Below are 13839 nucleotides of genomic sequence, written 5' to 3'. Positions count from 1 at the left end.
GAGAAAACTGGCTTCTGTAAGTAAATGAATACCTTAATTCAAGATCAATAGATGGATCCAGTTGTTTCTTCACGGTCTGATTGTATAGCTGATTCAGCCATGAGGAAGTAGTAGCTTTATTGTTTCTGATTTTTTCTTCCTCTGTGCATCAGTTAAAACAAAAATTGGGTCATGCAATATTTACTCATTGGGCGAAATGACATTTTTCAGCTTCCCAGTAATTAGCAGAAATGACCAATATGGAACAAAGGGACAAGCCCCTCTAATCACTTCCTTGTCCAGTAGAAATAACATGACATCCCTTTCAGAGCACAAGTTGGAAGACACATGAGAAATAGCCAACCCACTAGCCATTCAGCATCCTATGGTTCTCATATTTGACAATGTTTGGATCCAGTGCTTACAAGGGCACTATTCTGAGAAATCAACATCCCAAATATGATGATAAATTCAGATGTAAGCTCTGCTTCCTGATTTTACCTTTGTGTCTGGACCGTCTTCCCACAGTGTACATAAATATACCAGTAATATTTTTTAAATGCACATTTGATTTGTTTTTGTAATATCTCTTCAATTAATCTTGGATAAGTTGTCTTTATTTCTAAATCTTTTTCTATACAAGATTAAACTAAGTTTTATCAAATCGCTCTTTATCACTTCCTCCTCCCCCTCACTTAAACTTCTAAAATAGAGCTTTTTAATCTGATATGTATGAAAGGGCTTCAGGAAGCCATGAGCCAACTGAAAATGAATACACAGTGGTACAAGTGTCTTCACATGTACTTTGCTCTGACAAAAGGATCATGTCTTTTTTCAGATTCACAAATGGGTGCATAACTTCCCCAATTTTAAGAACTACTGCCATCTGGATTTTCTCCCTCTTGTTGCTATTAGGTAGGAAATGCTAATCCCTACCTTAGGTTCTACTGAATACATGGGATCACCACCTTCCTTTTCCATTACAGTTCACTGGTGGTCCCTTATTTTCTCTTACCTTTCTGGATTTTGTACTTCCTTGTTCCAATGTAAGTAAGAGAAGCAAGAGAGAGAAAAGAGATATGATGCACTAACCCTCTGTCAGTGACAGTGGTTGGCATTTTCATGTGTGGCACCTCATTTAACCCACTGCAGCCCTACGAGTTAGACAGTATCCTTGTTTTTAGAGATGAGAAAAGTGAAGCTCAGAGAAGTTAGTCCTTCCTACAGCCTATACATGGAAGAATCCATATTTAAATCTGTGTTGAATCTGTCAGGGAGGAAATTTTTTCCTTCTTCCCTTTTGGGTTCTTTGGCTGGCCTAATAATTACATTGACATAAGACAAGCAAACAGAAGAAAAACAATTTAATTTAGTATATATAGGAGTCTCACATAGACTTGAGAGGGTCAAAGACAGGCAATTGAGGCTTATATGCCATCCTGAGCTAAGGCAAAGGGGGCTTCAAAGAGAAGGAAGACAATTCATTGGAGGATGAGAAGAGCAAATGTTTGGTAAACAAATGTTTGCTGTTCTGATGTAAAAAGTTACCCTGGTAATAGCTCTCTTCTTGGTACAGGCCCCATAACTAAATTCTTTTAGGTAGTTGAGGAAGAAGTAAAAGGCTCTTCTTGAGTCTGTTAAGCCTTGATTGCCTTCAACTCAAGTAATTCACATGCCAAAGTGGCACATTCTGGGGCATCCTGCCCTGAACCCCATCACTAAAGTTTATTCCTTCACAAAGCCTTTCCAGACAGAGTAGATGGTCATAGCTTACTAACAGCATCACCTTTTATAACTTCTAACTTGCATTTTATTATTATTCTCTATCATCAAAACATACATTTGTTATTCTAGTACAAATTTACAAATGCACATATGCTGTTTTATTGCATCAGTGTTATCATATTGTCTCATACTGTGACAGAGTGCAAGATCATTTATATATTCATTAATTCATTCACTTTTTAAAATAACATTTATTAAACCTTACTCTTGTCAGTGCTTTGCTAAGTTCTGGAATAGGGATTCTGAGTTCTAACTTCACATTAGATTCTACTGGGGGACTTTTAAAAAATGCCAGTACCTGGTCTTGGCAACAGAAATTTGATGCAGTTAGTGGAGGTGGCACTTGGGCAGTGTATTTGTAAAAAGCATTCCCAGCCGTGGCTGGTGTTGAGAACCACCGTTCTAGAGTGGTGGCTTTTCAAAGCATGGTCCCCTCCATCTGCAGCATCAGCATCACGTGGGAGCCTATTACAAAGACAGATTCTCAGCCCCCACCCAACCTCCTGAACTGTACCAGAAATTCCAGGGATAGGACTTGACTATCTCTGTTTAACAAGCCTTTTAGATGTTTCTGAGGCAAGATAAAGGTTGAGAAATACTTCTCTAGACACACAGGGTGAATAAGGCACAATACTTGCCACTAAGCAATTCTCCTTGGTCTCAAGGAGTTCCCAGTTGTTTAAAATATGCATTTTAATTACCTAGCACAGTTCCATGATCTATAACTTTAGTTGATAATGACAGCATTATTACTACTTAAAAAGTGTAATGACTTTCATCTCTTCTGGGGCAGCCATTAAATGAAGTGTTTATAAGAAAGTAGTGGTCAGTGGATAATATCTCTTAACAAAAGTCTTATGAACTTTATGGGTTCAGCTGTGTGACTTTCACAGCTGAAAGTCTATGATGTCACAGTGTTTTGTTAACATACACACATACAGTGAGAGAGACAGAATTTGGAATGCAAAGCTTTAGAGGATAAGTATTTCCAAGAAAGGATTTTAAAGTGGTTTTTGTGTTGTGTTTCCATTCTATTATTGTCAATATCACACTTGCTATTTCCCATCTTTATTAATGTAGCTTTTTTTACAGCTTTATGACAGCATAATTGACATACAATAAACTGCATATATTTAAAGCACTTTATTTGATCAGTTGGGACACATATATACACCAGGACTATAGAACAGCTGCAAGGGGCATCGAGTTCTATTACAGGTACCTCTTAGTTGTGCAGATCTTCCCCTCCAGCCCCAAATGGCAGAATGGGGTTGCAGAGAAGGCTTCCTGAGGATGGTAGCATGAGCTAAGATTTGTAAGCCAACTAGATGTCAGCGCAAGTGAATAAAATGGGGCAAGGTTGTGCAGGATGGAAATTAAGCGCTTCTCATCTGTGTGAAGTCTAGATTCTTGTGGTTGTTGCTATTTATCATCATGTAGGGTTGAAAAATACCTACTAGACCCCTTTGTCTCTTAAAATTCCAATTGAGAAAGGAGCTTAACCACGAAGGAAATACACAGCACTGTTGCTGACACTAGCAATGCTGGTTTCTATCTCTGCAGGTAATCTGCATTAGTGTAACCTGTTTAGCTTTGACCACCCATCTGCTCTTGAATGCCCACCTCTCTGCTGTGTCTTAAACAGAACAGCTTGCATAAAAGTGGTATTTTTGCTTTTGTAGCAGTGGAATCTCATTCCTTGCCTTCAACTTCCTTTTAGCTTTTCTCTCTTCTTTCTTCTGAGCAAATTAGTATGTCCCTAAATGTTCATTTCTCATTACCGCCAGGTGCTCATACTGGGACTTTACTCTTTGGGTTTAAGTTCTCATTCTTTCTTCCATTGCAGGCTGGCTCCATGAGTTGGGAAAGAGACTAGAATCTCCATACTACGGCAACAATACCTTAGGGGGCCCGTCCATCCGAAGTGCTTATATTGCCGCTCTGTACTTCACCCTCAGCAGCCTCACCAGCGTTGGGTTTGGGAATGTCTCTGCTAATACAGATGCAGAAAAGATCTTCTCCATCTGCACCATGCTGATTGGTGGTAAGGGAAATTCTTCTTTCACACCAAGAGAAAATGCCATACCATTGCTGTTCTGTTTACTCAGTCCTAAAACACAATAGCGATATATTATTTAAATTGGAAGGGTCTAAAAGCACTAGTTAGAAAATCAGTGACAAACACTTTAATATACATATAGATTAGCAGTGAAAGTCTATGATGTCAAAGAATTCCATTTTCTGGACAGATGAAGAAGTAACCATTTACTTGATGGCTGATTTTGAAAGGACAGGAACATTGTTTTCTCCGCGTACTGTTTACCTCTAGTGTTTATGAATTACATGAGTCTGAATTGCAGGTATATGTTTGAAACTCCATTCTATAGTCTCAAACAGGTCAGTGTTATCAAATTTTATTAATACTAATATAGTACATTAAGGATGTTTGCTATATCACTTAGTTAAAAATAGCAAAGCAAAGAAAAACACCCAATACAATAATAAATATTTAACATTTTAAAATTGTTTTTATGTTCCATTCTCTGTGCTAAATGCTTCAGTACAATACCCTGAGTAATCCTAAAGGCAAATCTATGGGTTGGGCACTATTACTATCCCATTTAAGAAATAGACAAACTAATATACTATTGTCTCCAAGCTCCAAACCCACCTTCTGGGCTGTGCTTTGTAATGCCAGAGTTTGGACTCTACAAACCTCATTTTTCTTTGCCAGCTGACTTCCGTTACTTCCGCCCATAGGGGCGCCAGAGGGAGACTGGAAAGCAGGAATTGGCGAGAGACCGCCTGCTTCTGATGTGTATGATGCACCTTCAGTGGCAGACTGCGTCAGTCAGCATCAAGTGGTCCCAGCGTTGAGCATCTTCAGGCGCTCCCAGAACCAGCCTCACTGGATCTTCTTGGAGATCCCTGCATTAGTTGGGAGCGCCTCAGCATCCAAAGTCAGAGCCCTGGTTTCTAACGGCTCCTCACAGCACCTCTTTTGGGCTTCTGTGTTCTGATAAGCGCACTTCTTCCAAGAACTTTGTCTATCCATCTCAAAGGACAGACGCTCCTTCTCGTGGTTATTATATCCACATGACCTCTATACTCTCTTTTTGCTCATTTAGCTCTCTAGCCCCAGGAAAACCAATTCTCTGTAGTGAATTTCCTCTGTAGAAACCATTAGTTCAATTTCCCTTTTCTGAACCTCCTAACTTATACAGGATTGACACCATTCTTATCCACACTTTTCAGATGATAAATCTAAAGCTTGGCGAAATACAGTAACTTTCCCAATGTCATACCATCAGTTAGTAAAAGAGGCAAGGTTTGAACCCAGATAAATGCTTACTTCCATCTACAAATTCATAATCGGAAACTTACTGAATTACAAGATGGCTCTCATGGGGTTGTAGGAGATGTGGATATTTACCTGGATCAAGTAAACATTCTTCTTAGACCAGAATTCTTCCACTAGGGTTCTATCAGTGCTTTTTACCCCATATGCTTCTCTCCAAAAGCCTGTTTTATCATATTCTTTCAATGGCCTTAATCCCAGCTATCAGAGTTTCGAACCTTATAATAGGGGATGGTTCCTACCAGCTTCCTTGCATGGGACATATAAGCTGAGTATGCGGGGCTTTAAGCAATGACTCCTCCAGCCTCTGGCGAAATCAAAGGAGTATCCAGCCAACCCTTCCCTTAAGGAACTTACGATCCAGGTTGGAAGAGATGGGCTGAACGACGTGGAAAGAGTTTCAATTATAGCAGGCGGTAAACGCTACGTGCCGCATTTACATTAGGAAGTTCAGAGGCAGTGACAGAGCAAGGGCCAGGGATGGGGAGAATTTCTTGGAAAGGCAGTGCTTGTTGCTGAAATGGCGTGCTGGGACTGCAGCAATTGTCGCAGGCTCTTGGCTGATATATAGCAGCAACAGCCCAGGGAGCCGAGAACAGCAACTCTCATTTTCTGAAGAGCTACAGTGTGCCAGACAGCGTGGTGGCTGTTTTATACCCACTATTATGACTTCTCTAATTGCCAGTCTCCTTGATTGCCTATCTTTCAGCTTAGCAAAATGACAAGCATTTTGCCAATATACACAGTTTATACTTATTTAATATTTGCCCGTGTTTCTTCTCTTCCTGGTGGAAATTCGAGGAAATGTTCAAAGGCTCAAGGCTTAACCTACTGATTTGACATTTCAAGAATCTGCTAGATAATTGAGCTTTTATTCTCTATTGATCCACTTACTATATTGTGAATGGTCCTGCACCAGAAATGGGTAAGGCATAAATTATCCCCTGCTATTCACTGTAAGTAGAAAGCAATGCTGGTCACTGGGCCAAAAGACAGGGGAAATAATCAGATAATGTTACTTTGTCACTTGTTTATTGTTCGTTGATCAAGTCATCTCGGTGCGAAACCAGTGTTCATTTGTCAGGAGCATTAAAGCATTTAGGTGACTTGAATAGAACTGAGGAAACCATCATTTTTGAATGGCAAATGTCATCTAAGCAACTTGAATTTATTAGTTAAAGCTTCTCAAATTTGTGTTTGTGGGAAATAACTCTGTATTACTGTGACAATTACCCTAGGCTAGAAGAAATGATACCTGCATCTTAATATTTCCTAATTAACTAACTAGCATAACTTTGAGAGCTAATCAGAAGCGCTCACAATATGGAACATTTTGTTCACTTAATTCTCATAACACTATGAGATAGAAGTTATTAACAACTTAATTTAGATATAAGGCAGAGGAGGTTTGGTAAGTTCAAATGCCAGGATTCACTGAGACCTAGCAAACTTCTTACAAAATATCCATTTTATTGTATACCATGAATTAATTTTATTCCCTTAATTTCTACAAATATATACAAATAATTTATTTTTTTTAATTCAGGTGTATATTACTATGGAATCAAGTCTGAGGTATCTTATTAGGAATCTCCACCCAAAGCTAATGAAATTACTAATGACAGGGATGCAATATTTACTACAAAAACAAGCAGTAGCAATATTAAATGTTGCAGGTAACTGCCAAAACCCCAGATAATTATCTCGGGCAGAGGCACTCACTGGCTGAGTGAGGACGTGGGAAAAAGGGGAAGATTTCATGTGAGCATCTGTAATGACAATGTGTGCAAACCATTGATTTATGGGAAGAATATTTAAAACTTATCAAAGAGATTCAGCAAAAATAATGAGAAAAAAACCCATACCTGGACAAATCTATGTGAACTTTGAGAATACCCAACACGAAAAATAACCTTAAAAGTTTCAAACAACTATGACAATTAAGCGAATATTGCAAAGCTGACGGATACATGTTCAATATGCAAAAATTAATAGTATTTCTATATGCTGGTAACAGACAGCTAGAAAATGAAATATAAGAAGTAATTATAAAAATTTCACATATCAAATGTGCGATTCTACTATACAGAAAACTACAAAACATTAGTGAGAAAATTTACAAATGGTTTAAAATAATGGAAGGATATACAATGGTGATGGTTTTAAGACTCAATATTATAAATATATCAGATTTACCCAAATTAACCTAAAGATTCAATTCAATGCCAATGAAAATTCTAGTAGATATCTGTTTATGTGTGTTGGTGGGTATGTGTGTGTGTTTGAAAAATGACAAGCCGTTTCTAAGGATTAGTGCAAATGCAGAGCTAAAACTAGTCAAAGCAATTGTAACAAAAAAACAAAATTACACGAACAATGAATCATGGAACACTCCATCTAGAACTAGTGATGTAATGTATGGGGATTAACATAAGAATAAAAAAAAATTCTTATGTAAAAAAAAAAATTAGCACTAAGATTTGCATTACAGATATCAAGATGCATTGTAACATTACAGCAATTAAGAAAACACATGTTAGGGGCACCTGAGTGACTCAGGCGGTTAAGCGTCCGCCTCTTGATTTTGGTTGAAGTCATGATCTCAGGGTCCTGGGCTTGAGCCCCGTGTTTGGCTCCATGCTCAGCGGGGAGTCTGCTTGAGATTCTCTCTCTTCCTCTGCCCATCCCCAGAGCTCTTTCTCTTTCTCTCTAAAATAATAAATAAATAAATCTTAAAAAAAAAAAAGGAAAAAGAAAGCACGTGTTAGCTCAGGAACAGACAAATAAACCAGTGGAATAGAAGAGTGTAGAAATAGGCCCATGCACATATGGCCACTTTATTTATGACATAGGTGACATGAGGTATGAAGGGAGGATAATGATTCTTACCATAAATGTTGCTGGGTCAAATGTATATCTGCATGTTGAAAAACAATCTTGGCTCCTCCTAAAACTGTACGTTAAAATTAATTCCAGCTGGAGCCCTAACCAAAAAGAAAAAATGGGTAAGTTGAACTACAGAATTTGTATTTATCAAAAGACATTATTTAAGAGTGTAAAGAGAGCCATAGGATAGGAGCAAGTATTTGCAAACATTTCTCTGACAAAAGGCTCTTATCTGTTATATATACTGTCTACAAATCAATAAGAACAAACAATCCAAAAATGCATAAAAACTTTAAAAATTACTTCACAGATTTCCATGCCAAATAAATAAACAATACAAATATAAAAAGGTACTCAACATCATTCATCAAGGACATGTAAATTAAGATCAAAATTATATAGCATTTATATTCACCGGAATGCTATTCTTAAAAACAATGACAGCCCAAAAGTCTGAGAGGATATGGAACATCTTGACTTCTCCTATACTGTTGATGGGAGTGCAATAATTTTGTCGATATCTACCAAAGCTGAACATACTTGTACTCTGCCACTCAACACGTCCAATACTTATATATATTTATCAAAAGACAAATAAATGCCTGTGGGAGCATTATTGTAAGAATCTCAAACTGGAAATGCCCGTTAATGGGAGAATAAATAAGTAAATTGTGAAATCATTATTCATTTTATTTTATTTTTTTTAAAGATTTTTTATTAATTTATTTATTTGACAGAGAGATAGAGAGCACAAGTAGACAGAGAGGCAGGCAGAGGGAGAGGGAGAAGCAGGCTCCCCGCGGAGCAGGGAGCCCGATGCGGGACTGGATCCCAGGACCCCGGGATCATAACCTGAGCCGAAGGCAGCCGATTAACCAACTGAGCCACCCAGGCGCCCGTGAAATCATTATTCAATAGAGTAATATACAGTCATGAGAATGAATGAACTATTACATCATGCAACCACGTGGATGAATTTTACAAACAATGCTAAGCAGAGAAGCCAGACATCAAGAAATACATATTGTATGACTTTGTTTAGAGAAAGTTTAAAAGTAGGCAAAGCTTATGGATTGCAATATAATTCACAACTGCGGTTACCTTTGGTAATGGGGCTGGTTAGTGTCTGTGAAGGGGACACAAGGGAGGCCTGGGGTAATATCCTGTTTATTCATCGGGAGGGTGATTCACTTTAAGAAATCTCAATGAGCTGTACATTTAGTATTTGTGTAATTTTCTTGATGTGTCATTGATATTAATTTCGCTTTGTCAAATTATAATAGATGAGCTAAAAAAGAATAACTACGAAGTGTGGGATGAGAATGTAGATAAACAGTGAGCTGAGTTCTCACCTTTTACGTCAGGTTGTTTTTAGGTCTTGTCTTAACATGATGAGTCAAGCAATAGAAGTAAAATTATGTTGTCTAAAATATGGGTGATAATCACAAGAACACCTAAAATAAACAATTGTAAAAGATCGCCTTTGGGGCATGGGATAGGGATGGAGGGATGGGTTTGGGGCTGAACTATTCATAATACATTTTCTAAGCTAATTGCTTGTGATTACAAAACTTTTTAAAGAAAGTATCAAATGACCAGAGGTTCACTTCCGTTCCATAAATATTTATGGCACACTTAAATTATGCCAGGCACTGTGCTAGATGCTGGGGAAACAAAAATGACTAAGACATGATACTTTCCTTCGAGGAGTTCACAGCTTAGTAATGAAAATAGAAACTTGGGCAGATGATGTTCTTTTTCCATTTTAATTTTTCCCATTATAATGCACATTTAGAAAAGACTGAAAAATCCACACAAAAATTAGAATTACATAAAATCCCATTACCAAAATATAGTTTTTCAGCCTTATATATATATAACTCTCTCTCTCTCTCTCTCTCTATATATATATATATATAAAACCCTCTTTTCGACAATATTTATATTAACTCTGCATATCATTTTTGCCATGAAACAAAATATATTAGAACTTTTCCCCATTTCTTTAAAAGCTCTTCTATCATATTTAGTAACGGCTGCCTCATTGTCACCTAACAAGTCAGCCCCAATTGATGGGTCCGTCGGGTCAGGCTCGAAGGTTAGACAAAACTTCCTAGTGAAGGTGACTCATCCCTGAGGACATGTCCCGTTTAAATCAGGCATTGTTGTCCTGAAAAAGGTAAAGTGAAATTAGTAACAGTTAAGGCTTTCCTTGGGTCCTCTCATCCTATATATATTCTCCTGACATAATTTTATCGGACCCATATGGGCTATGGTGTTCACAAATTCAGGCTTTTTAAAGATGTCTACACTGCCATTTGAATTTGTCATTTAGGAAATTGTTCTCACTCTCTTTTCTCTGCCATCTGCTATCCACAACCCAGTGTACTCTAACAGGCGTGGAAAATTCCAGGTCAGTGAGTAGGTGGGAGAGAGGAGGAGGGCAGCTAAGATTACCCAAAGCCTGAGCTCTGGTCTCCTTTTATATCAGGGGTATACAATCTGAAGGCCCTGCAAAGTGGTTGGCGGAAGAACTCAGCAAGGATGTTATACCTCAGGAGAACAGTGTTGCCCACAATGCAGAGAGAGAAGTGGGGAGGGAAGAGACGGGAAGGGAAGAGAAATGGGAAGGGAAAGGAGAAGGCAAAGAGAAAGAAAAAGGAGACAACGAAAAAGAAAGCCAGGCAGCGCTCTAAGAATGCATTTTCATTGAAGGTCTGTTGACTTTCTTCCGAGACCCTAATTGTGGGGCCTCTTCCCAAGAGCTGATGTTAAGACGAGATTTTACAAAATGCATTTTATACAAAATTCGTGCACAAAGCAAAAGAACCTCCCACACATTCAGCAGCAGCCCTAGCATGCTACTTTAAGAATTATATACATCAGATTTGCTAGGAGTAATAGGAAAAGTGAATGATGACTTCCAAACTGACCTGGATATTGCAGTTCTTAAGTCAAACTGCCAGAGCAGATGAGATGATTTGGCCTGACAGTTATATTCACTCTTTGCCAGTGGGAAAGTGATAAGCAGTGACAGAGAGGCAAAATAACTTTGGAAACTGAAAAATTATGGGAGTTGGGGGTTTTATTTTTTAACCACTTAAATGAGAAGTATTTGCCTCTGCTGAAATGAGACAGTGAAATTATGGTGACTCAGAAATAGATGAGGACTTTCCAACAACACTTAGAATGCTACAATTAATCCAGTAATTCATTTTATTGATAATGTACAATTAGGATGCTAAATGATCTGAACATATTACTTCTCTTACTTTAAGTGCTTTACACACATTATAATTAAGTAAAGCAAAGTTAAAATCATACAGATAATTAAGGAAGGCAGTGTTAAAATAAATGAAATAAAATTGTTCTCAGTACTCAGTTTAATCTCCACGAAAGACTATTACATACTTTTACAGATGGTAGGGCTTCCAAACACTGAGCCCATACGTATATTAACTGAGCCTGAAATTGGGGCTTAATTTCTTTGACTTGGAGCAGAATTGTGTCCTTTCTTTGCTGAGTGTTTACTTTAAATGGAGGTCTCTTCTTCCAAACAAAGTACTTGACATCAGAACTACCATGCTTTAACAAACATACAGAAGAATGGACCTCTATTTAGAATTTACCAAGAGCCATTCAACAGTAAGTTATTAGGCAATATACAGTTTTCTTCTAATAGTTTTCACCTGTTGGAAGACATTTCATTTTGGAAAATTTAAGGAGAATATATACTTACGTTGGTATGGAGCAGGCACTTATTAAATATTTCTTGAATTTCTTTCATTAAGAAGTTATTTCCTCTAACAACCATTCTTAAATATTTAAGAGGTTGCTGGAAAACCTCAACTGAGTCCTTTTCCCCCATATTTTACATCACTGAGTGTGTTAAAAATTCGTGATTACGCTTTCCACTCTCATGGGAAAAACTAACATAAATTGAGCCCCCACTGTTTTTCACACAAAATATTAGGCACTTTTAAATATATATATATTAACTCCTTAGATCTCAAAAAAGCCCTGTGAGTAAATACTATGCATATTTATACATTAGGGAACTGTATCCATGGGAATTATGCATCTTCACAAGTTCACAGTTAGGAAGTGCCAAAGTCAGGTTTCAGATCCTGATGTGTCTCATTCTGAAGCCCATATTCTCTCTGTATACAGGAGTAATATAGACCCTAAGTTTAACCTTATTCTAGTAACTTTTCCAAAACGTTGGGGGCTTCCTTATTATTACAACTATCTTTATAGGCATGGTGACCATATCTTCCGTAAAGAAATGATGATATATAACCTGAAAGAATTTTAATTCCAGTGTTAGATTAGATTGAAATTAGCATGCCAGTGGTCATTAATTTCTGGCAAATGTAGAGGAAAGAAAGAATTTTATTTGGGGCTATCATGAAATAGGATGGAGATTCAGGAAGATAGATGCAGTAATATGTCGACACATTTGCACAAATGTATCCATTTTGATGCTAAGAAACTTTAACAGAACTCCTTGGACATTGAAATTTTGGTACAGGGACACTTTGATAGATCCTAACAGACAAACTACTGAATTTTTAGTCTTTGTTTTTTTTTAACCAAAAGCTGTTGAAACAGATGATTTCACCAAACCCCTGAGCTTACGTCATTGTCAGTCCTGTCCAGGATGGGGATCAGGGCTGAAATCCGAGTATCACTGAGAGTTGATCTGCCCATAAATATAACTACACCTGGCTCTCAACTCTCGCACTGCCACAGCCCCAAGTGGGTTCAAGGCCTTCTTGGACTATCTGCTGGTGTCTGCAGAGGCCATTCCATTCTGTTTGGCTAATGACTATTTAGTGCAAATTCCTGTCCTGCCTTTTCTGACTTTTAAGTTTCTTGACCACTCCTTATAGTGTGGGCAACTCCTAGAAATCACTTTTTTTCCAGTAGAAGACCCATCTCCAATCCCCATCAACTCTTGAATTCTTGTGAACAAAGTCTTCTTATTATAATCTGGTGGTGGTCTGAGAAGGGGGGAGGCTCAGAGAGAAAGTGGGGATTGAATACTATCTGACTGAGAAATCTCATCGAAACAGGAATCGCATACATATGAACCATCTAGCTCCTCTCAGAATGGCAAAGATGATTCTAAGCAGAATACCTGTTTTTCTCTATGAATGCATTTGTTTCTTTAATGGTCTCAGATTTTCTGATATTTCCCTTAAAATTTAAGTAACCGCAGAGCTAGAGCGAGGTTGGTGATTGGAGCCATATTAATCTCAGCTTCAGATTGCTCAGAAAATCCTCAATTACATTTCTAGCAACTTTCTCCGTACCTTTATTAATAAAAATGTGTTATATTTAATATCCAAAAACTAATTTTAAGTGATGGCTTAGGGGAAAAGACTAATAAAGGTTAACTGGTTATAACAGACTTATATTTTTAGGATTTTATTCATTTATTTTTGAGAGAGACTGTATGCATGCACTCGCAAGTGGGACGGGAGGTAGAAGGAGGGAGGGAAAGGGACAAGCAGACTCCATGCTGAGGGCAGAGCCCTTTAGGGCTCTCCTGACCCTGAAGTCATGACCTGAGCCGAAATCAAGAGTTGGACACTTAACTGACTGAGCTACCCAGGCACCCCTATAATAGACTTATTTTTAAAATGTATTTGTTATTATGATAACCATTGAACTATAACTTTATAGTTTATTTTATGAGATTATATTAAAATACTTTCTCACGCTATTAAACTATACCTAACTATTAAAATAATATAGATGCAAAAAGTACAAAAGTTTGTCATAGTCAGAATAGCAGCTAACAGATTAAGTGTAAGTCAGAGGGGCCT

The 13839-nt window shown here is 37.7% G+C and overlaps 1 protein-coding gene across 1 annotated transcript in view; it reads left to right on the top strand.

Annotated features, from left to right (window-relative positions):
* KCNH8 (potassium voltage-gated channel subfamily H member 8) overlaps nucleotides 1–13839 on the top strand; it is a 364781-nt gene that overhangs the window by 286921 nt on the left and 64021 nt on the right. The window contains exon 8 of the mRNA XM_006729977.3: nucleotides 3611–3808. Coding sequence (XP_006730040.1) covers nucleotides 3611–3808 — 198 coding nt within the window. The remainder of the gene's footprint in view (nucleotides 1–3610; nucleotides 3809–13839) is intronic.

Source organism: Leptonychotes weddellii, chromosome 1 (assembly GCF_054177405.1).
Source record: "Leptonychotes weddellii isolate Sample4059 chromosome 1, ASM5417740v2, whole genome shotgun sequence".
NCBI classification, from domain to species: domain Eukaryota; kingdom Metazoa; phylum Chordata; class Mammalia; order Carnivora; family Phocidae; genus Leptonychotes; species Leptonychotes weddellii.
This window is presented reverse-complemented; position numbering and strand designations above follow the sequence as displayed.